The sequence below is a fragment of the Panthera leo genome, chromosome D2 (assembly GCF_018350215.1).
Source record: "Panthera leo isolate Ple1 chromosome D2, P.leo_Ple1_pat1.1, whole genome shotgun sequence".
NCBI classification, from domain to species: Eukaryota; Metazoa; Chordata; class Mammalia; order Carnivora; family Felidae; genus Panthera; species Panthera leo.
The window spans coordinates 86,958,391-86,983,515 of NC_056689.1; the positions used below are offsets into that span (position 1 = coordinate 86,958,391).

The window sequence follows — 25,125 nt, forward strand, 5'->3', positions numbered from 1 at the left end:
CCACAGCAGGTGGGTGGGCAGGTGGGCAGTGGGCAGGCAGATGGGGGGGGCGGTGCCCCAGAGGCTTCCTGCGGCACTGCAAAGCAGAGGACAGGACATCACCCTGCCACCTCTCCCCAAGCAGATCACCTTACATGTTTCTCCTGATTTGCTGTGGACTTCATGTTATGGTATTTTGTTGTACGTAAGTTCTTTACAGTTATGTGGTCAGTCTATCATTTATTATCTTTATGATTTTTTTTTAATTTAATTGTGTCAAAAGCTCCCCCCTCCACGGGTTTATTCTAGGAGTTCACACTTGTCTCAACACTGGAGAATCTGTTACTGTAATACACCACGTTAACAGCCTGAAGGGAAAATCATATCATCATTTCAATATGTGCAGAAAAAGCATCTGACAAAAGACAACACTCATGGAGGAAAAAACTTGCTATTAACTAGTTGCGGAATGGAACGACAGTCGCCTGGAAGAGCTATTTCAAGACACCCACCACACCTACCATGCTTGTGGTGGGGTTAAAAATACTTCCTTTAGGGGCGCCTGGGTGGCTCAGTCGGTTAAGCCTCCGACTTTGGCTCAGGTCATGATCTCGCGGTCCGTGGGTTCGAGCCCCGCGTCGGGCTATATGCTGACGGCTCGGAGCCTGGAGCCTGTTTCAGATTCTGTGTCTCCCTCTCTCTCTGACCCTCCCCCGTTCATGCTCTGTCTCTCTCTGTCTCAAAAAAAAAACAAAAAAAAAAAAAAAACAAAACAACTTCCTTTAAAAATCAAGAATGAGGTGGGGGTGCCTGGGTGGCTCAGTTGGTTAGGCGGCCGGCTTTGGCTCAGGTCACGATCTCACAGTTGGAGGGTTCAAGCCCCGCGTCGGGCTCTGTGCTGACAGCTTGGAGCCTGGAGCCCACTTCAGAATCTGTGACATCCCCCCTCTCTCTGCCCCCTTCCCAGCTCATGCTCTGTCTCTGTCTCTCAAAAAATAAACAAACGTTAATTTTTTTTTTTTTTAAATCAAGAATGAGGCAAAGATACCCCTTCTGGCAACTTCTGTGCACCCTTATGCTGGAGGCGGTCACCTGCCCAGTGAAACAAGAAAAGGGTCAGGTGTGTGCGGTGTTTAGTTTCAGCTCCGTTTAGCAGCAAGCCCAAACAATTGCTTCAACAAAGTAGGAACGGCTCGTGCCCCGTGGCGTCCGTGGCCTCCCTCCATGGCCTCCTGGGGTCGTGGGGCCCTCCCTCCGGGAGCTGCACGCACCATCCCGAGTTGCAAAAATGGCTTCAGCGAGGGCAGGGTGAGTGCATCGTTCCGCAGTCTACAAATTTTCAAAGTACAGCCTTCAGAACAAATAGCACCTTCAGTGTTTCAAGGAAGAGTGTAGCTCTTTGGTGTGGTTTTCATACACGCACCCCAGACACGCTTCCCTCCCCCTTGCTTCCCATGATGTCCTGCAACGCTGGTCATTTCAGGCGAATTGCTACACGCTTATTTTTCTGAATGGCCTAATCCACGGAATACAGCATATAATGGAGAATATCAGAAATAGCAAAAACCCCGTATTTTGGTGAAGGAGACGACACTTCTTTTAAAGTCAAAATGAAGGGGCACCCGGGTGGCTCGGTCAGTTGAGCGTCCAACTCGATTTCAGCTCAGGTTTTGATCTCACAGTTCATGAGATCGAGCCCCATGTCAGGCTCTAGCTGACAGTGGGGAGCCTCCTCGGGAGTCTCTCTCTCTGCCCCTCCCCAGCTTGTGCTCTCCCTCTCAAAATAAATAAATAAACAGTAAAGGTCAAAATGAAAGTCCCAGAACTTTTAGGCCATCTGACTAGCATTGTGTGTTATCACATCAGAAAACCAGCACAGCCCACATCCTCGGAAATACTATCCTGGAGCCGGGGAGCACGCGCAGATCGGAGCCTGGGGCCGTGCTGGGGCCGTGCCCCAGTCCAGGAGAGCCTGCCCAGCACCGGGGTGGGTCCACGGAGCAGGTCACAGGGCAACTCAGGCGATGCAGAAATTGTGTTAGTATTTACATGTCCATCGTTTTACTTGACAGAAAATAGCATTTCCTTGTTAGGAAACAGCTCATAGGGACAAAAGCACATGTGAGATCGCACGTCCTGGCAGGGACCGTAGACACCAGTCCCATGACCCAGCCTGAGAAGTGCCCAGCGTTGCCTTTTCGGAAGCCCACGAGGAACCTCTGCCCTCCAGACTGCTTCCTTGTGGTCCTTGGGATCTGACCCGCTCCACCCTGGGGGCCCACGGACACAGGACCTGGGGGCCGGGCCGGGGCCGGGGCCGGGGCAGCGCCCTCTGACCCCAGCAGGCACTGCTGTTGCAGGGGTGCCTGCAGCTACTGTAGGTGCCCAGCAGGGGCTCTGAGAGCGCCTGGACCGGAACCCCGTCACCGCGCCAGCAGGACCCTGACTTTGGAGCCTCAGGGTTGGCTCCCGGGGCTCAGAGGGCTTCGGGTCACCCAGACCGCCAGGCCTATTTGTTATGTCACTTGTTTAATGACACTGATGAGACACCCAGGCTTGCGGTCTCCATGGTCCCACCCCCTGGTTTGGCCCTACCAGGGGTCACCCACAGTCCGTGCCATTGCACAGCTCGACCCTCTCTTTGTCCCCTGCACCCTCAAAGGGGCGTGTCCCCCTCATCCAGTTGGTCTCCCAGAGGCAGGGCTGCTGTCTCTGAGTCCACCAGCGGCGCCTGGGTGTGAAGCACGGAGAGGGCACAGACAGGGGTGGGGCATGACTCTGGAGTTCCGGGATGTGGGTCCTGAGACTGGGGTGGCAGAGGCCCCAGGCCTCTGTGCATGTTCCCGATGGATGAGCCCTTCCAAGTTGCTCTGGCAAGCTCAAGACCTCCTATGGGGGACACACTGGCTGGAGGAGGGCCTCAGGTCCACACAGCTGGGGTCCGGGCCAGGACATGCAGGGACCCAAGTCCTCCCTGGGAATGCAGACAGGCAGCAGAAGTCTCGAGGAGGGACAGACATCTGCCCCGGGGCAGTACCCCTTTCCAGAAGAGCAGAAAGTCTTGGTCTTCACAAGCTGGCTTCAGCCTTGCCTAGGAACAAGGGCACCTGGCTGGGGCGGGGGGGCGGGGGGGCACAGAGCTTTGCTCACTTTTGGGTGGTCTGTGTGCCAAGCCCTGGTCAGATGAAAGGGCTGTCGACCAGCTCGGTGAGGACACCTGGGCAGAGAACCTCCCAGGTAGGCATCTTGGGTCGGAAATGGTTATGGAGAGACACCTTAGCAAGCTGACTGAGCATTCCTGACTGGGTTGGGGCTGCTCAGCCAGACTGTGTGGGTGGAGTTGGGAGCTGCGTGTGCAGAGCCGTGCTCTGTGGCGAGAGCACCGTTGGGGTGGAGACCAAGGGACGGTGGACAGATGCCAGGCGGTGGGCACCTCGTGGTGGTTTTCCTTGTGTCGGTGTCTTGCTCAGCTTTGCCTTGGAGTATCTCAAATGACCACCATGATCCTCAAACTGTTTGCTAAGTGAGCCTTGTCTGGCTGTCCGATTTGGCCCTGACTTTCAGGTACTTCAGATTTGAGAAGATCAAAGTGCTGGCCCGCAGGGAGTGTCCAGACTGGGGGGCATGGCCCCTCGCCCCTCAGTGAGCTCCCTGTGTGCCATGGCCCCCAGCCACCCTCTCCGGTGTATTTACAGACCTGTGTCCTTGCGGATGGTGCCTGGAGTTGGGTTGTGAGTGTAAACAGCACACTGCAGGGGCAGTGGTGCACACGGGGGAGGTGGAAGGGGAAGGGGCTTCCTGGCCCTGTCTGGTCGCCACTGGTCACCTCAGCAGCTGGCACTTCAGGAACTGGGTTGGTGTCCCTTTAAAATCCATTGCGGGGCACCTGGGTGGCTCAGTCCGTTAGGCGTCCCACTTTGTTCGGCCCAGGTCATGATCTCATGGTTGATGGGTTCAAGCCCCACGTCGGGCTCTGTGCTGACGGCTTGGAGCCTGGAGCCTGCTTCAGATTCTGTGTGTGTGTGTGTGTGTGTGTGTGTGTGTGTGTGTGTGTGTCTGCCCCTCCCCCACTCACACTCTGTCTTTGTGTCTTTCAAAAATAAATAAATGTAAAAAAAATTTTTTTTTTTGTTTTAAATCCATCGTGAGTTCTCGTTTTCCCAGAAACCTAGGATGATGGCTACTGACAGGTAGGTTCAGGTAACGGGACTTTGGGCAGGTTCCTGCGCTGTTTCCCCGGGCAGCCTTCGCAGGGGGCAGGGCTTGGAGCCCCCGCCCGCGGTCTGGGCCCCACGGGCTGCAGGCGGGTTGGGGGGGCGGACGGGGGGCTGCCCCCGCGGGCCCCCCCCCCGGCCCCCCTCGTTCCCCCAACCCCCCCCCCCCCCCCGCCGCAGCGAGCGGAAAGCGGGCCTTGTGGGTTTTCGCGCCACCACCAGGCGAAGCGGAGTGTTGGGGACGCCGCGCAGTCCGTCCAAACGGGGGACCGTCCTCTTCCTCACTCGGCGCCCGATTCCCGAGTTAACCCTGCTGGTGGGAAAGCAGCAGGGTGGGCCGCGCGGGTCCCGCTCATCCCGCCTCCTCAGACGTGCCCCGCGGGCTCCCCCACCCCGGCCGAGCGCCCTCGCGCGCACCCACCCCCACACGTGGACCCCACGCACGCCCCCAGACGGTAGTTCACCGCAGGCTGCTGGGCGCGCCCTACGAAAACCGTAAGTGTGGGGGGTCCCTAAAGTGGGCGTGCGGGTTTCCATGTGGTCGGGACGGCACCAGACCTCATCCGGGGACGTAGCTGGTAAGTTTCACGTAAAGGCCCTGGCTCCAAACTGTCTCCCCCGCGGTTCGGGCCTCAGTCTCGCAGCCAGTTCTGAGCGCCCTGCTGGCCGGGTTAGGGGCGCAGGAGCGCGCCGCGGAGTAAACCCCACGACGCCTCACGGTTTGCACAAAACGGGAAGCTCCGAGGGCGCTGCACGAAACCATTCACCGCTTTTCACGGAAGTGTGGGAGGCACGGGGTTTTTAACACCCGTTTTAAAATGTGTGTAAGGTGCCCACGAGTGCGCTCGAGGCATCGGTCATCACGTGTATCGACGACGGCGGAAACACAAAAACGGAAAAATGAGACACAAAGGCCTCCGGGAGGCCACCCAGGGCCGAGTTCCGCGCCCCGACGGACGCGGCCGGCGCGCTGGCGCTGGGACCCACGTCGCAGCCCCCCGTTGCCCTAGGACAGGTAATACATGCGGTAGGCAGCGACGGGCGCGGCGACGAGTCCTGGCGCCTGCGGCGGGGAGCCCGCTGCGCCCGCGTACGCGGCCGGGGGGCCGGGCAGGGGCGCGCCCAGGGCGAAGGAGGGCAGCAGCGGCTTGGCCGCCAGCTTCAGCTTCTCCAGCTCGGCCTCCTGCAGCCGCTTGGCCTTGGCGCGGCGGTTCTGGAACCAGATCTTGACCTGCGTCTCGCTGAGGCTCAGGCTGCTGGAGAATTCGGCGCGCTCGGCCACCGACAGGTACTGCTTCTGGCGGAACTTGCGCTCCAGCGCCAGCAGCTGCGCGGTGGTGAAGGGCGTCCGCGGCTTGCGGTTGGTCCTGTGCTTTCGGAGGGCGCAGGGCGGAGGGCTGGGGGCGCCTGGGAGGAGAGACAAGCACAAAGCGGATGCTCCGACGCCAGCAGCGCGCGCCCCTTGCCGACGCTTCCGAACCCCGGCAGAGCCCGGTTACGCGTGGCGGTCGCGGCCCTGAGGCACGACGAGACCCAGAAAGCACTGGGGTAAGAGATGCAGGCCTCAGGGGGACGGGGCGGGGGGCCCTGGACTCGGGGTCTGCCCTCCAGGGAGGGAGGACCGTGCTCACTCCGAGAAGCGAGCGGCTTGGGCGGGAGGTGGCCGCAAGAACTGAGCGGCGAGCACTGGGGCGAGAAGTTGGGGAAGCGGGAATTAACCGTCGCGGGGACGGACGGGGGCGGGGGGCGCTGGCGCCGGAAAAGCTCTGAGCCAAGAAGCCGCGGGTTCAAGGGCTTCGGGCTCCGCGTCCGGATTGGCGCGCGCGAGGGGGCCCGGGTGGGTTCGGTCCTTTCTTTGCGCGCAGGCCAGGCGCGTTAGTGGCTACTTGGCGAAGTTAGGGGCGCCGGCGGCCTTTCCGCCCTCGTCCTCCCAGCGCGGGCCGGGGCGGGGGCTCCCCTGGCTGCCTGGGACCGAGAGACAGGGCACTTACGTGGGGAGGACGAGCGGGCGGCCGGCGGGAACCAGGCCCAGGGCTCCGCGGTGCCCCGTGGCCTCTCCTCCCGGGGCTCGGTGGGCCCCGCGTCCAGCCCGCGCTCCGCCTCCAGCAGCGACTCGACGCTGAAGGGCAGCGGGCCGGGCCCCGCGCGCCCCCCGCCGAACGTCTGGAGCCCAGCGGGGTTCATGCTGAGCGACGCCGGGGCCATGCGCCGTCAGGCGGGCGCAGGGCTGGCGAGGCCCGGCCGGCGCGCCGAGGAGGTGGCTCGCGGCGCGATCGACCCGGGCTTGGCGGCACCCCCGCCCGCGGAACCCTATAAGAAGGCGGTGCCCCTTTCATGCGCCGTCATCCAATCGCCGCGGCCGCTGCCGCGCGAGCCTGGGTGTCCATTGGCTTCGCTGACCTGGGAGGGCCGAAGGGACAGGCAGGGGTGGGCCAGCCTCCTGGGACCCCGTGCCCCTGTCCCAATCCCAGCGCCCGCCAGCCTCTCCCGGAGCTCTGCGGGCCGGGCCCGCGCTCCTCCGGTCCAGGAGGTGGCCGAGGCACCCGGGGAGCTCGTGGAGCGGGCCTCGGCTCCCCCACCCGGAGGAATCGACGACGGGCGCGGCCTCGGTGGAGCTGGCGTGGGAACACCGGCCTTGACCGCGCGCGGTTCCTGCGAGGCTGAGCGCGCGGCGCCATCAGAGGCGGGGTCGGCCCCGTGGCTCCCCCGCCGCTCTTCTGCTGCGCCCCAGCCGAGAGTTGGAACCCTGGGCCCTCTCTCCGAACCCTGGGGGCCGCGTAGGACGGACCCGAACCCGGACTGGCGACTCTGCTTCTGTCCCCTTGAAGTCGCCTTGGCCCTGGGTGGCTTTTCAGGCACCTGTAGCTGCTTAGCACCCTCCCGGGCAGGGGCCGCCTGTCGTGCTGCCCGAGTGTCCCACGGCCTGGGCTTAGGAGCCACCATCGGTGCGGGTGGAAGGGCCCTGGGCACAGGGGCCGGGGGGGGGGGCGGGGCGACCTCTTACCAACTCGGTCACAGGGCTTGGGACAAGCGCAGAGTCACTGGGTCACTGGGTGTTTACTGTTGGGCTCTCCCGCTCAGCTCAGCACTTTCTTCCCAGGCCCACTGAGACCTGGGACCAGGGCAAGATCCAGCGGGGAGGGGCCTCGGTGGGTTGGGCTTCCTGGGCGGGGGATGCTCCTGGGGAGATAGGGTTCCCCCCCTCCCCCCCTCGCAGCTCGGAGAAGTGGGAGCAGAGGCCCAACAGAGACCTGTGCTTATTCAGATTCTTTTTCCCAAACTGGACCAAATCTGGTTGAAAAGCCTTCTGTGCCATAACACTGAACCCTCCGTCTGCAGTGTCTCCCTGAAGTTTTGGAACAGATTATGAGATGGGTTGGGCTGTACCGACTTCTTGTCTGGTTAACATCCCAGAGCACAGAAACAGCAGTGTGAATCAGCATATTTTTAGTTTTGAAAAACCAAAGTTGCTTTAATGAGATCCAGCTTTGGGGGACAGTTAACTGTCTGGCTCAGCCAGAGAAACTCAATTAAAAAGTGTTTTCTCCATGCAAATTTAGAAGCGGGGCTGAAAGGGCTCTCATACCAGGCTCCAGGGCCAGGTCCGGTGTCTGGGGCCAGGCCAGCGCCTTCTATAAACCAAGACGGATTGCCCCTTTCTAACGTAATAAAGACGTTCCGAGTTGAATGACGATAATTGCATCATTAAAGCACTTTCTGTGAAGAACTCTCTCGGGGTAGTTTATCTTCAGCAGGCCACTCCCAGGAGTGTTTGAAGAAGAATTTTAATAAGGATGACAGCCAGCCGCCCTAGCCTGCCCCATGTCTGCCCAGGACACTCTGAAGGTGGCATCTGGGGGGGTGAAGCGGGAGTCTGTGCTGTGGTTCGGCTGGCCCGGGCAGAAGGATGGGGTCTCAGGGCCAACCTCCAAGAAAGTCTCGCCCTCCCCTGTGGTGTCCAAATTGGAGTTTGTCCCCCCTGGCAGGGCAAGGCCGGGCCGGTGCTGACCGGGCCCTTGCCAGGCATGGGCTCCAGCAAGGTGGCAGAGAAGGGAGGAAAGATTTGGAGGCTGGGGGGGGGGCGTGTCCAGGATTGGACGTGAAAATCCAGACCCCAACACTCCGCACAAACAGGTCTCCAATGCAGCACAGTACCCTCCGCACCCCTGGGGCCTGGCCAGTAGGACAGGGGGTGGACTGACAGGGGACCCCGTTTCTGTCAGTGTAGTGGCTCTGGACGTAGAAACCCATGTCTCATGTGTCAAGAAAGACTGGATGCTGTCCTCGGCCACCAGGAGGGCCGAAGTTGACTGTGGTCACTTGGCTTCCCAGCAGCCCAGGAGCAGGCCAGCCAGCCGTGTTGTGTGAACAGGAGGCCGGGAACAGCCTCTGCCTGTGGGCCCTTCTTGAGGCCACTGCCCCGCCCCCATCGCAGGTGTGCCCCTGAGAGGGTGGCAAAACCCCACAGACTGTCCACCTCACCCCGCGCTTGGACAGACCTCTTCCCAGTTTGAGTGGCGCTGTCTCCCATAGTGATCTGCTCCCACTCTGAGCTGCGAGGGACAAAAGGTCAGGCAAAGGCCACCTCCTTTTGGTGCTGACTTCGGAGGCAATGAGCACATCCTTAGTTCGCAGAAATGAGTGGCAATCACAGAGCCGGAGGTTTGGAGGCCCTGCTAGGAGCTCCCGTGGGGGAATCAGTGTAATGAGATGATTTTTGAGAAGGGATTCATTCCGTAGGGTTTATATGGCCATGTTCGGAACCGCACCGGACTGAAGCAGAAATGCTGCTCACAAAAGTTGGCGGAGGGGAGTGTTGGCCACTACAGGCGTGAGGTCAGGGAAAGCCCGTGATGTCACTCTTCTGAAGAAAGTCATCGTCCCCTCTTGGATATTGGTGATGCGCATCCAGTCCTTGATGAAAACCCCCAGCGGACTTTCCCTCGTATAGCAGCTGGTGGTAATCAGTTGGCACACAATGGGACCATTGCTCAAAGGACGGGGCCACCTGCTGCCGGGCCTCTTCCAAAGGCTGCACTTCCCACACAGTGTCATCTTCCAGGAAAAGCCCTGTTGGAAACCACCATTTGTTCGTCATCCTCTTGTGTCGCTGTCGCCGGCAGTATGGCAGACAGCCTCCCATCCACCCTGAAGGGCCCGGACACCCCCTCCCCAAAGGCACGTGTGTTGGAGTTTGACTTTTTCCTTCTCGACTTGTTAGGAAATTGCTCCAGACGCCGGTGGCACTTTCCCCACAACTCTGGCCAGAGGGAGACCAACTGGCGTGAGCTCCAGCGGCAGTGGCACAAGAAGGGGGCAGCTGGGACACGAGGTCCACCTGGAGACGCTCCGGTGTCACGTCACTCAGGGGAGTGTTCCGGAGGGGGATCGTCAGAGGAGAAGCCCATCCTGGTTGAGCGAGCCCTCTGTCCAGAGCCCCCGGCTCCCGTAGCTTTGTCCAGGGCAGTAGAGAACGGCCCCTCCAGGGACATCGCAGCCCCAGCTCCGGGCAGCGCAGCAGGGCCCTGGGCAGAGGCGGCGTTAAGATCGTTAGTCACCTGACCTGGAGATGCAGAGACCATCCTGCCTCGTGCAAGCAGACCCAGCCTCACCCTGAGCGTCCTTGAAGGGGAAAGGGAGAGGCAGAGACACGCACTGTGAGAAGGATGCAGCCAGACGCCGCTGGCCTTGTGGGCAGCTTCTAGAAGCCAGGGGCGGGCTCCAGCAGCCAGCGCCCCCTTCACTCTAGCCCCAGGGAACCATTTGCACTCCTGTTTGCGCTGTTTTACGCCACCCCTTTTGTGGTCACCTGTCACAGCTGTAGTCGGGAGTCCAACCTGTCTTCTAAGGCACCTGTCATCACCCTGCCTTTTGTGGGAGAGGAAACCGAAAGAGAGAGACAGGTGCCATGCTGGGGGCCGGGCAGAACGGAACCGGCCCCGTGTGACTGCGAGGTCCATGCTTTCCCTCCACAGCCGCGAGCCGGGCGGGCGGGCCCGGCGCTGCTCCCAGCTTCTCCTCCACAGCTCAGCCATGGGTCACAGGCGGCAGCAGAGCCCCGTGGCATGCGGGGACCCTTCCTCTGGCGCCACCTCTCCCAGGGTCCAGGCCTCCCTGACGCATCCTGGAGCCTCCCTCCCGGCCTCCCTAGCTCTGCCCGCCCGGCCCCATCTCCACAGCCCCTTAGGGGGGACGTGCTCTCAGGGGCCACTGCTCTGCTAAACTGAGCCCGGGGCGCTGACTGACCAAACTTGGTGATAGAAGGCAGGTGACAGGTGGTTCTGTGCCTTTGTAAGAACCAGGCGCACCTGCTACTGTCCACCCACTCACAGCTGCTCGCTGTGAGCCCGAGACCCAACTGTCCTGGGCCCGAGGCTCTGGACGCCTGGGCCAGGTGGGGCAGAGTTTCTGAGGACAGATTCAGCTCCCTTCCGGGGCTTCCCAGAGGAGTGGAGTGGGGCTCCCTCTCAGTTCTGTCAGCCCCACATGCTGCCTCTGTGTACTTTCTCTCTGTCTCTTCCTGTCTTTCTGTCGTCTCTGCCTCTCTGTCTATCTCTGGCTCTGGCTGTCTCGTCACCCTGGGCCAGGGTCTGGCACTGGCTGACCTGATGAGCAGGTATGACCCGTTGCACACACGGGTCCCGGGCACAAGGGCAGGACTCAGGCCAAGTGCACAGTGTACCTCCCCCTGCTCCCCATTTCTCTGGAGGCCTTGCTCCCGTCCCTCTCAGGGCCTCAGTGGCCCGGACCCTGGCCCAAGACTCCCTGGAATGCTAGGCAGTCCTTCCAGGAGTGGGAAATGCTACCACAGATGCTCAGCCAGCGTCCCTGCTTGCTGGGACACTGTCCCCTAAACTCGGATTCCTGGGCCACGAAGGAGCGGATCTCTGCAGGGCCAGGGGCCTGGCCGCGACTCCTTATCACATACATGGTGGTCACCATGGTCAGGCAGGGAGGAGGGGGAGTGTGGCAGGTCCAGGGAGGGATGCCTCGTGGGCCCTGGATGTCCGTGGAGGTGGGACCCCTCCAGGGGGCCAGACCACCATCAGACTGCACACGGCCAGCCTTGGCCCAGCCTGGATGGAGAAGCAAACGGAAACACAGACTGACCTTCTAGGTGGACGAGGGCCTGTGACTTGAATCCCTGCTTCTCTCCTCATACCCTGCTACTCCTTCCTTCACCGCACGGTGACCTGCACCTGACCCCTGGCCACCTCCTTATCTGTGGCCCTGCCCTGACTCTCCAGCTGGCATCTGTGCTTTAGGAGACCACCCTGCTCCTCAGCCTCCTGCCTGGCAGAGCTCAGCGCCGAGAAGCGGCCGATGGGCCATCGCCTGTGTCCAGTGAGGGTGGGGCACTGTCTCCTGGGGGTCCAATTGCAGAGACTGGGTGGGTCGGGGGGCCTTGCGGGGGCACAGGGCAGTCGGCCAGCCGAAGCTGCCCCTGTGCAGAGAGAACCCACCCCCACAACCCCACTTTCCCTCGCAACCCTCCCCCTGCTGCGGAAAGAGCTGTATAGCCCCAGCTGCGGGCCGAGAGCACAGGGGCCTGTGGGAATCACATGAAGCTTGTGGATATTGACAGGATGCTGTTTAGGATGACTGAATTGTAGATATTTGTTTCATTTTGAGGATTAACAACTTTTCTTTGGTGATCCTTGAAAAAAGGGCAGTGGGGAGGGGAAAAATCCGCTCAAGCAAAGACAAGGGTGTGGGATGGTTTTAGAAACCAGGGGAGCCAAGCTGCCACTCCAGCCATGGCTCCACTCAGCCGCGGGGCCCCAGAGGGGACAGTGATTAGACCCAGGGTTTCCAGCACATGGGCAGTGGGGCACATGCTCCAGGCCAGGCCAAACAGAGACGGACGGTGGCGTGGACGTGAACTGAACCCTGGAGGTGTCGTGGCCACCGGCTCTGTGGGCAGCCTGGGGTTAACAATGCTGTTGATCTCAAGCGACCAGCTCTCAGATTCATCGCCTGCTGTTTCTCGCTGATTTCCACTGTGATCTTTATTGCTTCCTTTCTTCTACTTGGTTTGAGTTGTTCGCTCTTCTTTTTTTCAGTTACTTAATGTGGAAACTGAGTCATAGATTTTCTAACCTTTCTTCTTCTTTTTTGAAGTTTATTTTTGAAAGAGAGGGCATGAGCAGAGGAGGGACAGAAAGAGAAAGTGAGAGAGAAAGAGGATCCCAAGCAGGCTCCGCATTGTCAGCACAGAGCACAACTCGGGGCTTGAACTCATGAACTGAACCGTGAGATCATGACCTGAGCCAAAATCAAGAGTGAGACGCTTAACCAACTAAGTCACCCGGGTGCCCCACCTTTCTTCTTTTCTCGTACGGCATCCAGTGCTATGAATTTTCCCCTGAGTACTGCTTTAGTGGCACCCCAGTTATGCTGTTTTCATTCTCACTCAGTTTGGAATACTAATTTCCCTTTTGATTTCTTCTTTGACTCAGGGTCACTTAGAAGTGTGTTATTCAGTTCTCAAGTATTTGGGGATTTTCCAAGGATATTTCTATATTGATTTTCAGTTTACTTCCATTGTGGTCAGAAGACACACTTTAACATGAGTCCTTTTACATGTATGGAAACTCATGTTATGTCCCCAAATATTGTCTGTCTTGGTCAATCTTAAAAATTTTTTTTTTTTTTTTAATGTTTATTTATTTTTGAGACAGAGAGAGACAGAGCATGAACGGGGGAGGGTCACAGAGAGAAGGAGACACAGAATCTGAAACAGGCTCCAGGCTCTGAGCTGTCAGCACAGAGCCCGATGCGGGGCTCGAACCCACGAACCGTGAGATCATGACCTGAGCCGAAGTCGGACGCTTAACCGACTGAGCCACCCAGGCGCCCCCGTCTTGGTCAATCTTCTGTCGCCTTGAAAAGAACATGAATTTTTCTGTTGCTGAGCACAGTGGTCAATAAATGTCATTTGGGTCAATTTGGATGAAACACACCTATCGACTGTACCCATGCTGATTTTCTGCCTACTTGTTTGATCAGTTATTGAGAGAGGAGTATTGAAATCTTCAACAATAATTGTGGGTTCGATTTCTCTTTGTGGTTCTACCAGTTTTTACTTAACATTATCTTGAAGCTGTCTTGTTCATTTCACAAGTGTTTAAGATTGTTATGTCCTCTTAACAAATTGATTACTTTATCAATACGATGTGATCTTCATTTTTGTAATTTTTTGGCTCTGAGGTCAACTTTGTCTAATATTAGTATAAAGACTCCAGCTTTCTTTTGACCAGTGTTAGCATGCTATATCTTTTCTATGCTTTTACTTTTAACACAGTTGTGTCTTTATCTTTAAAAAGTGCTTTCTGGGGGCGCCTGGGTGGCTCGGTCGTTTAGGTGTCCAACTCTTGATTTCGGCTCGGGTCATGATCTCACAGTTCATGGGTTCGAGTCTTGCATCCCACTCTGCGCTGACAGCACAGAGCCTGCTTGGGATTCTCTCTCTCCCTCTCTGCCCCTCCCCCACTTGCTCTCTCTATCTCTGTCTCAAAATCAATAAATAAACTTTTAAAAAGTGCTTTGTGTAGGCTGCTTGCAGTTGCACTGGCGCCCCTACCTACTTTGACTCTTTTTTTTTTTTTTTTTTGTTTCTTGTCTTTATTGACAAAAAAAGGTCACAGCATTTCAGACTTTATTCAAATACACAAACAGTAACAAACAATACCCACAAGTGACAGGCATGGTCCCTAACCTCTGCGCCAAAGGCCATGTCGGAGGATGTGGTTGTCCTCTTGGCCACCCCCCAGCATCTCTGTCCCTTCCTCCCCTACACCTCGCTGACACCCCTGAGATCAGTTAAGACTGCAGAAACGAAGTCGCTCTAGAGGAGGTTGGGCTGCGCCTCATTGCCAAGGAGGAAGCAGGTTCTGAAGGAAAGACAGAAGCGTGCTAGTGTGGCATCTCCTAGGAGAGGCCAGGCTGCTTTGTGAGCTGGGCCTGAGTCGCCCGCGGCCTCAGGCCTGGGCACAACACGAAGACGGAAGACACTCCCCACCTGGCAGCACTGGGCTGCTGGAGAGAGTGTGGGTCCCTGGCCACGTGACACCCCCAAACCGACGGATGGCCAGGCCTCCCTCCGAAGTAATCAGCTGGGCTCTCCCAGAAGGCTTTCAGTAAAAAAAAAAATACTGACTTGGTTCCTAAAGGGCTGGGGCGAATACTTTTCCAGAAACCTTAAGAACTGAATCACCCTCAGACTCAGGAGCACTGGAACAATTGTCATTGGGCTGCCAGAAGGAGGGGGACCTCGTGAAAGCCAGCCCTCTAGGGGAGCAGAAATGTCACTTGTGTTAATTTCTCAAGAGCATCGAGTGAGGGGCTCAGCAGTTTTTCTACGGGATCCACTGTGGGGCTCTGAAAAGAGAAAAGACTATGCGTTCCTGAGGGGCTTGCCACCTCTGCCCTCTGGCCTGCCTCACTTTACCCCTTCGTGCAGGCTCAGGAGCACTAGGAGCACTAGAGCACGAAGAACACGAGGAGCACAAAAAGCACGAGGAGCACGGGCTGATGCCCAGGCATGCCCCAGGGAAAGCAGATCTGATTGGGCTCAAGGTCCCAAATGAAGCTGCTTTCCCTCCTTAGAGTCAAATGTTACTTTTCTGGCCAAAGAGCAAGTCTTCCGAAGTCCTCTGTCCTACTCAGGTCTGAGCAGCTTTTCCTCCACGCCCAATCTCGTGCTTTCCGAAAGATGACAGGAGGATGCCTGCGACGTCTCTGAAAGGTGACTGCTTTTGCCGCAGGTAGAAGTTCCTCTAACGTTTATAGCTGTAGAAATCGTGGGCACAGGCCAGAGTCCAAGGGGCCAATGTCAACACGCACGCTCACGTTGGTGTGTAGACACACACGGAGCAGCAGACACCCCTGTACACACATTTCTATCCTGCTCTACACACAGAGAGATAAGGTCAAAGTGAGATCCGGAGAAGAGTTGTGCCATCTGCACGCAGGCAGGTCATGAGTTCCTAAGACATTTGGCACCGTCTGTGAGTCATTTCCAAAAACCATGGCCCCAGACCCCCCTAGTAAGCACTGAGCTGTGGAGCAGAGGGAACCTCACTGTGAAGGAAACCAGGAGTGACCAACGTGAGTGGCTGTTACAGGTGCAGCGTGCCCCAGAGGCGCCTTCCCCTCCTCTGGGCCATTTGCCACACTGGGAAAAGTCATCGAGGGAAGAACAAGGATTCTCCAGCCCTTTGCGTTCAGTGACTGTTCACTAAGACTCAAAAGCGCAGACAGAAGGTCCAGATACAAGCCCTGTGGTCCCAGCCTGAAGGAGGGCTTTACTCCCCTCCCTGGCCAAACAAGCACTTGATTCTCGAGGACACGGCACTCTGCAGATAGAAGTGATGGTAAAGGGTCGGGCTCAGAGACGCGGGGAGTCCTCGGACTGCCCAGCAAACACATATGCCTTGCAGGGGCTGGCGCGGCGTCACGGACACGGCTGCGGGGCAGGTTTGCCAAGGTTAGAAACCAGGAGACTCGGACAAAGATCGAACGTTCAGTCAAGGCATTTCCAAGAGACAGTCACAGAAATAACGACACTTTTGGGTACTACAATAGAACACATTTGGCAACTTTCAAAGAAATAGCCGTCCCCACCCAAGCCATCAGAGGATCCAAAGTCCCTTTATCTTCGGTCCGGTTCAGAAAGCCAGGGAAGGAAGATGGGTCAATGGAGGGTATGGCCTCCCTAAGTGCCCCTCTGTGTGTGACGCGGTGTGGGATGCCGCCTGCCTCTAACCTCCACCTGAGGAGCAAGCAAGCTACTGGAGGGTCCGGGCTGCCGGAGACAGATGAGGCAAGGACGAACACGGTAGCAGCTGAGTGCCCCGAACCCAGAGCGGCGATCCCCGACCTCCACCCACAACCACGGAGACCCCGTCCTCCCCTTTCTCGAAGAGGTTTCGTCCACAGGAATATGGGGTATTCTGCGGATCTATCCTTTACCCGAGACCTCAATTTGACGAACTGAAGCTAGAATCCTTGGCACCTGCTGCATTTGTGTGGGGTGCGGGGAAGAGGGGGAAGATAGTGTTACAAAGCGGCTGCCAACGTCCAACGTGGCACCCAGGCAAAAACACGGCACGGCCCAGGGACGATCCTCTGGCGTTTGCTCCAGCGTCCCTGGAGCACAGGCCTGTACGAGGAGCTAGGCCTTCCTCTTCCCCTCCCCCGCATGCCCCGTAAAGGCCCCCACTGGGAGCCCAGCCCAGCTGCTGTGGTAAGGATTTGATCTAACACTGGCTAAGAAGACAAAAGCAGGTTTCTGAAAAGGTATTCTGCAGCCGGAAGTGCGTCTGTCTTCAGGTTCCTGTGGGGGGCAGGCAGGGGTTCCTTTGGTTTTGACCAGAACACTTCTCCATTGGGGGGCCAGGCTCAGCCGAGCCTTGCAGGAGCTCGGTTACTGTACAGGAGCAAGATTTAACTTCACAAGTGCTCTGCCGGCTTGTTCTCTTGACGGTTAAGAATCTGGAATTTACATCCGAGATCCTCTCTCCTGAAGAATCTTTGCCTTTTCACTTGGCTCTATGACAATGCCATTGGTAGAATTATTGAGTTCTCTGGAGACAACACAGAGGAATTCTGCCTGATCCTCATTTCCGTAGTTATAGGAAGATCCAATGCTGATTAGCTGTTCGAATTTCCAACCATCAGACATAGTGGAGACCATCTGTGTAAGCTCCTCTTCCTGGCACTGCGGGACTCTGTACACGTGCTTCACGGGGCCCTGAGAAGTTCTGTTCTCATTGTCCCGTATCCGTTCCTTAACCAGCCGCACAAGAGATGCAATGTTGTAAAACTCCGCTTCTTCCAGAACACCTTCTTCAGCCAACTCCTTTGTAATGATGAGTTTCCCGTGGCGGAGGTAGTTGAGGATAGGACCGAAGTAGGTGGGGTCCCTGTCAATCAGATAGGCTCCTGTCTCGTCCTTGTCCGAGTCCAGCTCCGGGTCCTCCTGGCAGCAGAGGCGTCAGTGGCTGCCAGGCTCCTGGCAGCAGAGGCGACAGAGGAAAGACTTGGGCTCCCGGCCTAGGGTCTGTCTGGTGGTCACGAAGTAGGTGCCGCCCACGTTCAGCCGGACCCAGCGGGCCGCACCGCCTCCCCCTGCCCGCTCTGGCGGTCCGGGACCCGGCTCCAGTGGCGGCGCGGCGGCGGCGGGAGGGCGGCCGTGCCCGCGGGGCGTGGGGCCGGCGGGGCGAGGGCTGGGGGGCCCGCGGCCGGGGCCACCCCCGTCGCCCAGCCCGCTCCCGCCACCCCCTCCCAGCCCCGCCATCGCCGGGTCCAGCTGCAGCTCCGCCATCTTGGGCCGCCGCCGCCCTACTTTGACTCTTAATTGGGTATTTAGACTGTTTACGTTTGGTGTACTTATTGATGTGCTAAGGTTTAAATGTATCGTCTTTTTTTTTTTTTTTAACGTTTTATTTATTTTTGAGACACAGAGAGACAGAGCATGAACGGGGGAGGGGCAGAGAGGGAGGGAGACACAGAATCGGAAGCAGGCTCCAGGCTCTGAGCCATCAGCCCAGAGCCCGACGCGGGGCTCGAACTCACGGACCGCGAGATCGTGACCTGAGTCGAAGTCGGACGACTGAGCCACCCAGGCGCCCCTGTATCGTCTTTTTTAAAAATATGTTTTAAAGAACCCAATAGTAAATAAGTTTATTTATTTATTTTGAGAGAGAGTGATCGGGGGAGGGGAAGAGAGAGGGGGGGCAGAGGATCTCAAGCAGGTTCTGCACTGACAGTAGCCAGCCTGGCGCCGGGCTCAAACTCACGAACTGTGAGATCAGGAGTCGACGTAGGGCGCTGAACTGGCCGAGCACCCAAGGGCCCTAAACCTACCATCTTGCTAATTGTTCTATAAATTCCCATCTGTTCTTTGTTCCAGTGTTTCTTCCTTTTGGATCAATTGACTTTTATTATTATTATTATTATTCCAGCGTATCTCCTTTGTTGGCTTATTGGCTATAACTTTTTTATTACTCTTATTTTAGTGGCTGCTTGAAGATTGGCAGCAACACACTCAGTTTATCACAACCTACCTGCTAGTGACATCATCCCACTTTGTGTTTAGTATAAGAACTTTACAATAGTGTCCGGTACCTTCATTTCTCCCTCCAGGCCCTAGTGCCATTGTCGTCATACCTTTCGCTTCTGTGCGTTAGAGACCCCATACTATATTGATATCGTTTCTGTTTCAATAGTCAGTTATCTTTTAAGGAGATTTAAATAATAAGAAAAAAGTTTGCATTCCTTCACATAGTTACAATTTTTGGTGCTCTTTACTGTTTTTTGTACGTTTATATTACATCTGCTATGACTTTCCTTCTGCATGAGGACTTTCATATTTCTTAAAAAATTTTTTTTAAGTTTATTTATTTTGAGAGACAGAGAGAGCAGAGGAGTGGCAGAGAGAGAGAGGGAGAGAGAGAGAATCCCAGGCAGGCTCCATGCTGTCAGAGTGGAGCCCGACATGGGGCTTGAACTCACGAACTATGAGATCATGACCTGAGCCGAAACCAAGAGTCAGGTGCTTAACCGACTGAGCCACCCAGATGCCCCAAGGACTTTAGTATTTCTTATGGTACAAGTCTGCTGGTGAACGGTTTCAGGTTGTGTATGTCTGAAAAAGTGTCTATTTCTACTTTGATTTTGAAAGATATTTTCCTGGGTATAGAATTGTGACTCAACGGGTTTTGATATAGTGCATTTATTATCTGCACTGTCCCCAGTGAGACATCTGTCACTGTCCTTTGTTATCTTTGCTACCGTATACATAAGGTGTCTTCTCTCTGGTCACTTAAGATTTTGTCTTTATCATTGGTTTTGAGCTTTTTGGTTATGGTGAGTTTGGGGATCATTTTTATTTATGTTTCTTGTGCTTGGTTTTTGGTGAGCTTCTTGGATCTGTGGGTTTATAGTTTTCATTCAATTTGGAAACTTATCAGCCATTATTCAAATTTTTTTCTGACTTCCTTTTCATTTAGACTCCAATCATATGTATCTTCAGCCTCTTGAAGTTGTTCTGTGGCTCCACTGTTCAAAAAGTTATCTTTTCCTCTGCTCCTTTTGTTTTGTGGGAGGAGAGCTAGTTCTGAGCACTACATGTCCGTTCTGCCATTAATCTTTTTGAGTGTTTATTTGTATTTTGTTTTTGTTTTATCTCAGACGTTGCGGTTTTCATCTCTAGAAGTTCTATTTGGGTCTCTTTTATGTGTTTCGTGTCTCCACCGAACTTGTGAAACGACGGAATATTGAGGTAACTGCTGTGCAAAGTCCATCATCCATGTCAGTTCTTGGTCGGTTATGATTTGATTTTTCTTTCCATTAAGGTTCACATTTTTCTGCTTTTTGCTTCTTGGTAATTTTTTGTCAGATGTTGCACTTCAGGAGTTTACCCTGTTGAGTGCTGGACGGTTTCACATTCCTATAAATGCCCTTGAGTTTTGCTCTGGGATATGGGTAAGTTATTTGGCAACAGGTGGTCCTTTCACATCTTCCTTCTAGGTTTCTCAGGCAGATTTGGAGCAGTGCTCATCCAGGACTATTCCCCTGAGGCAGGGCTCCCTGTCCCCCTCCCCAAACGCCGTGGATCATGGGATTTTCCATCTGGCTGGTGGGAACTGAGTGTCAGGTGCGACTCTAACACTCTGGAATGTTTCTATCCACAACCCCACGTGCGTGCACTGATCTACTCTCGACTGAGTTCAGAGGGGGGCCGCTGAAGAACTCTGGAGCCCTCACTCTGTGCAGCTCTGCCTTCTTTGGTCTTTTGTGCTGCTGACCCCAGTCTCCTGTCTGCCTGGCCCCCCATCTCCACTTTCCCACCCCAGGAGCCCAACCACGAGTTGGGGCGATTGTAGGGCTCATCTCATTTGTTTCTTGTCTCTGAATAACGGGCTGTCCTTCATGGCCTCGTGTTCACCGCCTGGAACCGTTGTTCAGGTGTGTTGTGTGTATCTTATCGACCCCTTGAATGTTTCAGGTAGGGCGGTAGACTCTGTCTCTGTGGCTCCATCTTGGCCAGAAGTGGAGTCACCAAGACCAAGTTCTAGGTTAGCACCTACATGGGTGAGGTCAGGGATGAGGCAGCCAGCGCTGGTGGGAACTACATACATCCCAGAATGTCACAGAGACCTCTAGGGGGCACCTTCCATGAGACATGTGAGAGATTCTAGCTTGCAGGGCTTAAATGGGTGCTGTGGGAGAAGCCAGTTTAGCAGGTGGTGGTGAGTCCCTGAGGCCCGGTCCTTGCCAATGTCCACTGGCACACACCCAGGGGTGCAGGAGTCAGCCAGGACTCAGAGGTGCCTGCCCAGGTGGTCTCTCCACCTGTCCTGGCTCCCCCACAGCTCATCACAGCCTACCTAGGAATCTTCAGGTTATGTCGTTCTTGCTGACCACCCCCTGCCACAGTAGGGTCTCAGAAGACTATCAGTGCCACTCCTGAGTGTGTGTAGTTTAAGCTACAATAGAAGCCATTTTTTTTGAGGTGATGCAAAAGAAACGATTATCATCGGGTCTTGAGATGTGGCAGAAAGAACTGACGTTCCTGGGGTGGAACCAGAGTGATGCTTCCGCCAGTGAAGAGAGGGAGCAGGAGGTCCCGAGGGCTGGGCCCCCGAAGAGTGGCCCGGGAGGACCCCTGACAGGGGAGAGGGCAATGGCACACCCCCGGAGTGCTGGGGGGCGGCGAACCGGCAGCACAGGCCCCCTCCCCCGTGGGACCCCCACCTTCATGCAGGAAGCAGCCCCAGTGGGGCCCTGAAGCGCCAGCTGGCCTTGGCCCTCACCCCGTGCCCTCCTGTTTCTCCCATCTTAGCAGCGGGCCGGCCTGAGGGCCGGGCTCTGCCCCCATTTCAGTGGGTCCCACAAGAGCAAGAAAGGCCTCATAAAGGAATACTGCACGAGCGTCCAGATTTTGGCACTTAGGACTTATACCAAATCTCTGCCTTGCAGAGTCACTGGAGATTATGGGAAACTCGTCCCTAGCGTAAGTGCGTTGAGCTCCTCTCACGTGAGCCCCGACCCTCAGGCTCAGAGCAGAAACCACAGGAAGCCGTCAGGGTAGGTGCTCACTCCTGTCTGGGACCAGCTGAGGGTCAGTCTTGGTCTGGGCAAGCCGCGCCGGGCTGCCTTTGCGCAGTCCTTGGCTTGTTAGAGGTACGGGGAAGCTGCAACAGAGAGCGGGCAGAGGCTAGGGCCGCAGACAGGAAGGGGCCCCAGGACCCCGGGGGAGGGGCCACTGTGCCACTGTGCCCCTGGGGAAGGGGGCAGGGGACCCGCGGGGGAGGGGCCACGGTGCTGTAGCGGACGAACCAGGTAGAAGGCTGGGGAGTCGGCGGGCGGCGGCAGGGACTGACTGTCAGGTCAGCGTTCTCCTGGGTGTTAAAAAGGCCCACCCAGAGCCTAGGGGACCCAAAAGCACGTACTGTTGGGGCCATTTCTGGAAAATGCAAACCGGCCCGAAGGTTTGTCTGGGGAAGAGCCCTTTGTCAGGACTCTCTGGCTGGGAAGGAGCTGGTGGGAGCGGCCGGAAAGGCAGGAGGCCTTCGGGGACCGGCTGTGGGGCTGTCAGGACAGCGGGGCGCCTGGAGGAGAGGGCCGAGGCTGGGGCCTGGGGGGGGGCGCCCTGGGCCCATCTTGCCTCCATGTGGTCTGTGAGTGGACTCTGCAGACTTGGGAAGCCCGTGGAAATGCGGACGAAGCAACAGAGGAAGTGACAGCCTGGAGGGTACCCCCCACTTCCCTCCCCTTCCCTTCTCCCTCCTCCTTCCCCCCTCCCTTCTCCTTCCTCCTCCCTCCTCCCCCCCCCCCCCCCAGCGCAGCAGAGGAAGTGACAGCTTGGAGGGTATCCCCCCACTTCCCTCCCCTTCCTCCTCCTTCCCCCCTCCCTCCTCCTTCCCCCTCCTTCCCGTCCTCCCTCCCCCTCCCTTCTCCTACCCCCTCTCCCACTCCCCGCCCCCCCGCCCCCCCAGCAGAAGACGAGGGAAGGCACTGGGCAAAGCCACACGTTCAAGGCCTCACGCTTTCCTGGTGCTGCAGGAAGAATGGGCGTGGGGCTCTTCCCCTGCTGCCGAACCCACCGCTCACCCATGGGGGTGGGGAAGGGGAGTGGCGTTCGAGGTGGGGCCGCCCTGGCCCATACTAGGCAGACTTTTGGGGCTCCCCAGCCGGCTCACTATTGGAGGGGCCTCTGTGAGCCCACCGGACCGCACGGCCGCTGTTGGGGCACCAGCTCAGTAGCAGGGGTGAGGAGCGGGTGACATCCCAGACCCCACCCGGGGAGAGAAAGCGGGGTCCTCCTGGGCCTGGCCCCCTCCCCTCGAGAGTTAGAGGGTCTTGTGGGGCTGGGGCCACGTGCTCCTCTTCCCCGAAGCCTTCGCCCCGCCCCCCAGCCGCCCGGACCGCCCCCACCCCCCTCCACCGCGGGGCCTGCGGGAGGGAGCCCGGAGCACCTTGACGAGTGAAGGTCGGATCTAAGTTTCTGTCTGTGGCGCCGGCCTGGGGCCTCGTCTGGGCTGAGCAGGATTCTCCCAGGCGTGCCCACACAATGCGGAAGGAGTGTTCAAAGGACCTGAATAAACAGGCGGTACATTTCGGGGACAATGGGCAGCCGCGTCTCCAGGCGGGGAGGGACCTCTGGAATCCGCGGTCCCGTGCTCCGGGCCCGGGGACTGCGGCGCTTTGTGCGCCGGGTTAATGAGCTGGAAAATACAATTGCGCTTCCCTGGCTGTGAAAATCGCTTTGGGGGCAGCCGAGTCACTTAGCTGCCGGGGGAACCGGGAATTGATTTCCTTTGTCCCGAGGACCCAGCGCGTCCTTGCGGAGGCCACGGGCTGGGGGCTGGGCCAGCTCCCAGGAAGACCCCAAGCAGGACAAGCTTCAGAGAGACTGAACAGGGCCAGGAATCCCCAGGGAAGGACGAGGTTTTACAAAAACGAACAAAACAGCAGACACCTATTCTCCTACCTCTCTCACCTTCCAGAGCCTCACCTCTTTTGGACCAGAGGAACGTCCCCTTCCCCTTGTTGAGCCAGCTATGAAGAGGCCACTGTCCCTGGAGGATGGCACTGGAGCCCTGGACCAGGCTCCTGTGTATGGACACTGGGAAGCCGGGCAGGCAGCCCCTGCCCAGGGAAGTCTGCTGGGCCAGCGCTACCCAAGAGGCCCCAGGACTCTGATGGTCACTTGAGACCTTGCTCCTTGCTTGCCCAAACACCATATTCACTGCGTAATAAATGGCCCAGGCCCACAGGGCATGTTGTTTTGGGCAGATTGTGGAAAGTTTCTTAATCATTTCCCAGATACGGGGTCACTAACGTTTAATCTCTGAGCCGCACAGACAGTGCCTGACACTTCTGTAGTAATTCTCTCCCATCTTTCAGGCTCACCCAGTGTGTGGCTTTAGAGGTTGATGAAGCTTTTGCAGGCTTGATTCTGTGGATGGTGGGGGTCTTGCTGGTTGATGGTCTGTGGAGACAAGCCCTGGGGATGGCGGGCTGTGCTCAGGGCCAGTCCACGGAGCCTCCCTGCTCTCTACTGCAGACGAGTCTGACGCCAGCAGCACGCCACCGAGGGGCCACTAGGCAGTGGCATCGGGGGTCCTGCCGGCCTGGAATTCAGGGCTGAAACCCCGATTCCCAAACTTCATTCCTGTGGTTGCCAGCAGCCCAGAGAAGCTGGAAGTGGTTTGAGGAAGGCCTGTAAATCCCAGGGGATGGGGCCTCAGGGGAGCCAGGGTTGTTGAGGGGCACTGGCTTCAGACGGACAGCCATGGAGTAAGAAACACGGCCAGAGTGCAATCCTTGAAAACCCCTCAGCTATGGGAAGAGGGGACGAAATCCCACGGCTTCAAGTGCGGACGTTTTTCCTCGCTGAATTCTCCTCATTGAAGTACATTAATTTTCAAAACAAACGCAGCCTCAGTTTTGGCAATTTTCCAGCCACGGAGTTTCTGTTCTAGACAGGGGCCCTCCACGGAGTCCTGCACACATGCCTGTCCTCCCTGCAGCCACGACGGCCAAGCTGCTCACATCTCTGAGCCCGCTGGGCGGAAGCTTCTGGGGCTTGTAATCCGGCCTGATCCTGCCGGCCTCAGATCCCTGCAGGCCCAGAGGAAGGCCACACACAGCAGTCCCAGCTGAGGCTGGCCCTGGTGACAGGCCAGAAGAGCAGTCCCCTACCTGAGCCCTGAGCCCTTCAGGACAAGTTGACAGGTGGATGGGCTGGGTGGGTCCAAACCAGATGAGAGATATTAGGGTTCTTAGGGGGTATTCTGGAATTCTGGTTTATACAGAGCACTGCTCCCGCCTCAGAAAGTACATGAAAAGGCGTGGTGTCTCCAAGCTGACCACTTACGTTCATAAAAATGGCAAGTGGGAACAGTACCCCGGTATGAGAGTCGAACAGACCAGCCCCAGAAAGAGGTGGCCTCCTTGGCCCTCCCTCAGTGCCCCAGCCCATGCTTGGTCAAGGGGAAGGAGAGCCTTGGGCCACTTGGGCCCAGTCTGTCCTCCACAGGGGCTTCTGGGCAAGCCTCAACCTCTCCAGGGACAGAGTAAATGAGGGGCATTGAGAGACCAGTCACCCTAGTGCACTCCCCACGTTCAGGGAAGACATTAGGGCAGGGAACACATCCCCCAACAGCCCTCAAGTCACTGTGGCAAATAGAGGGGCATCGGGTGTGTGGTTAGGAAAACGCAAAGTGTGAGATCTGAGCAGAGACTCTAATGCCAGGGGTGTTTTGGGGACAGAGGCAAGGCCAATGAGTGTGGCGTTGTGGGAGGGGGCCAGAAAAGGGAATAGGATCTTGAGGTCATGAAAACTGATGTTAGGAGCATGGGTTTGGTGTAAATAAAGGGGGGAAGGGGTGTGCAGGGTCAGGCAGGAAGTTCAGGTGGC

At 57.1% G+C, this 25,125-nt stretch overlaps 2 protein-coding genes across 2 annotated transcripts; both read right to left on the minus strand.

The window, feature by feature from the left end:
• Positions 1-5,199: 5,199 nt before the first annotated feature.
• On the minus strand, positions 5,200-6,398 carry LOC122202122 (homeobox protein MSX-3-like). Its single transcript, XM_042908339.1, has 2 exons — positions 6,185-6,398; positions 5,200-5,600 (listed from the first exon to the last, which is right to left on the minus strand). The coding sequence occupies exons 1-2, from the start codon at positions 6,396-6,398 to the stop codon at positions 5,200-5,202; spliced, it is 615 nt and encodes a 204-aa protein (XP_042764273.1).
• Positions 6,399-13,834: 7,436 nt separating this feature from the next.
• LOC122201849 (BTB/POZ domain-containing protein KCTD2-like) lies at positions 13,835-17,520 on the minus strand. Its single transcript, XM_042907813.1, has 2 exons — positions 17,209-17,520; positions 13,835-17,175 (listed from the first exon to the last, which is right to left on the minus strand). The coding sequence occupies exons 1-2, from the start codon at positions 17,518-17,520 to the stop codon at positions 16,696-16,698; spliced, it is 792 nt and encodes a 263-aa protein (XP_042763747.1). The 3' UTR covers positions 13,835-16,695.
• Positions 17,521-25,125: the final 7,605 nt, after the last annotated feature.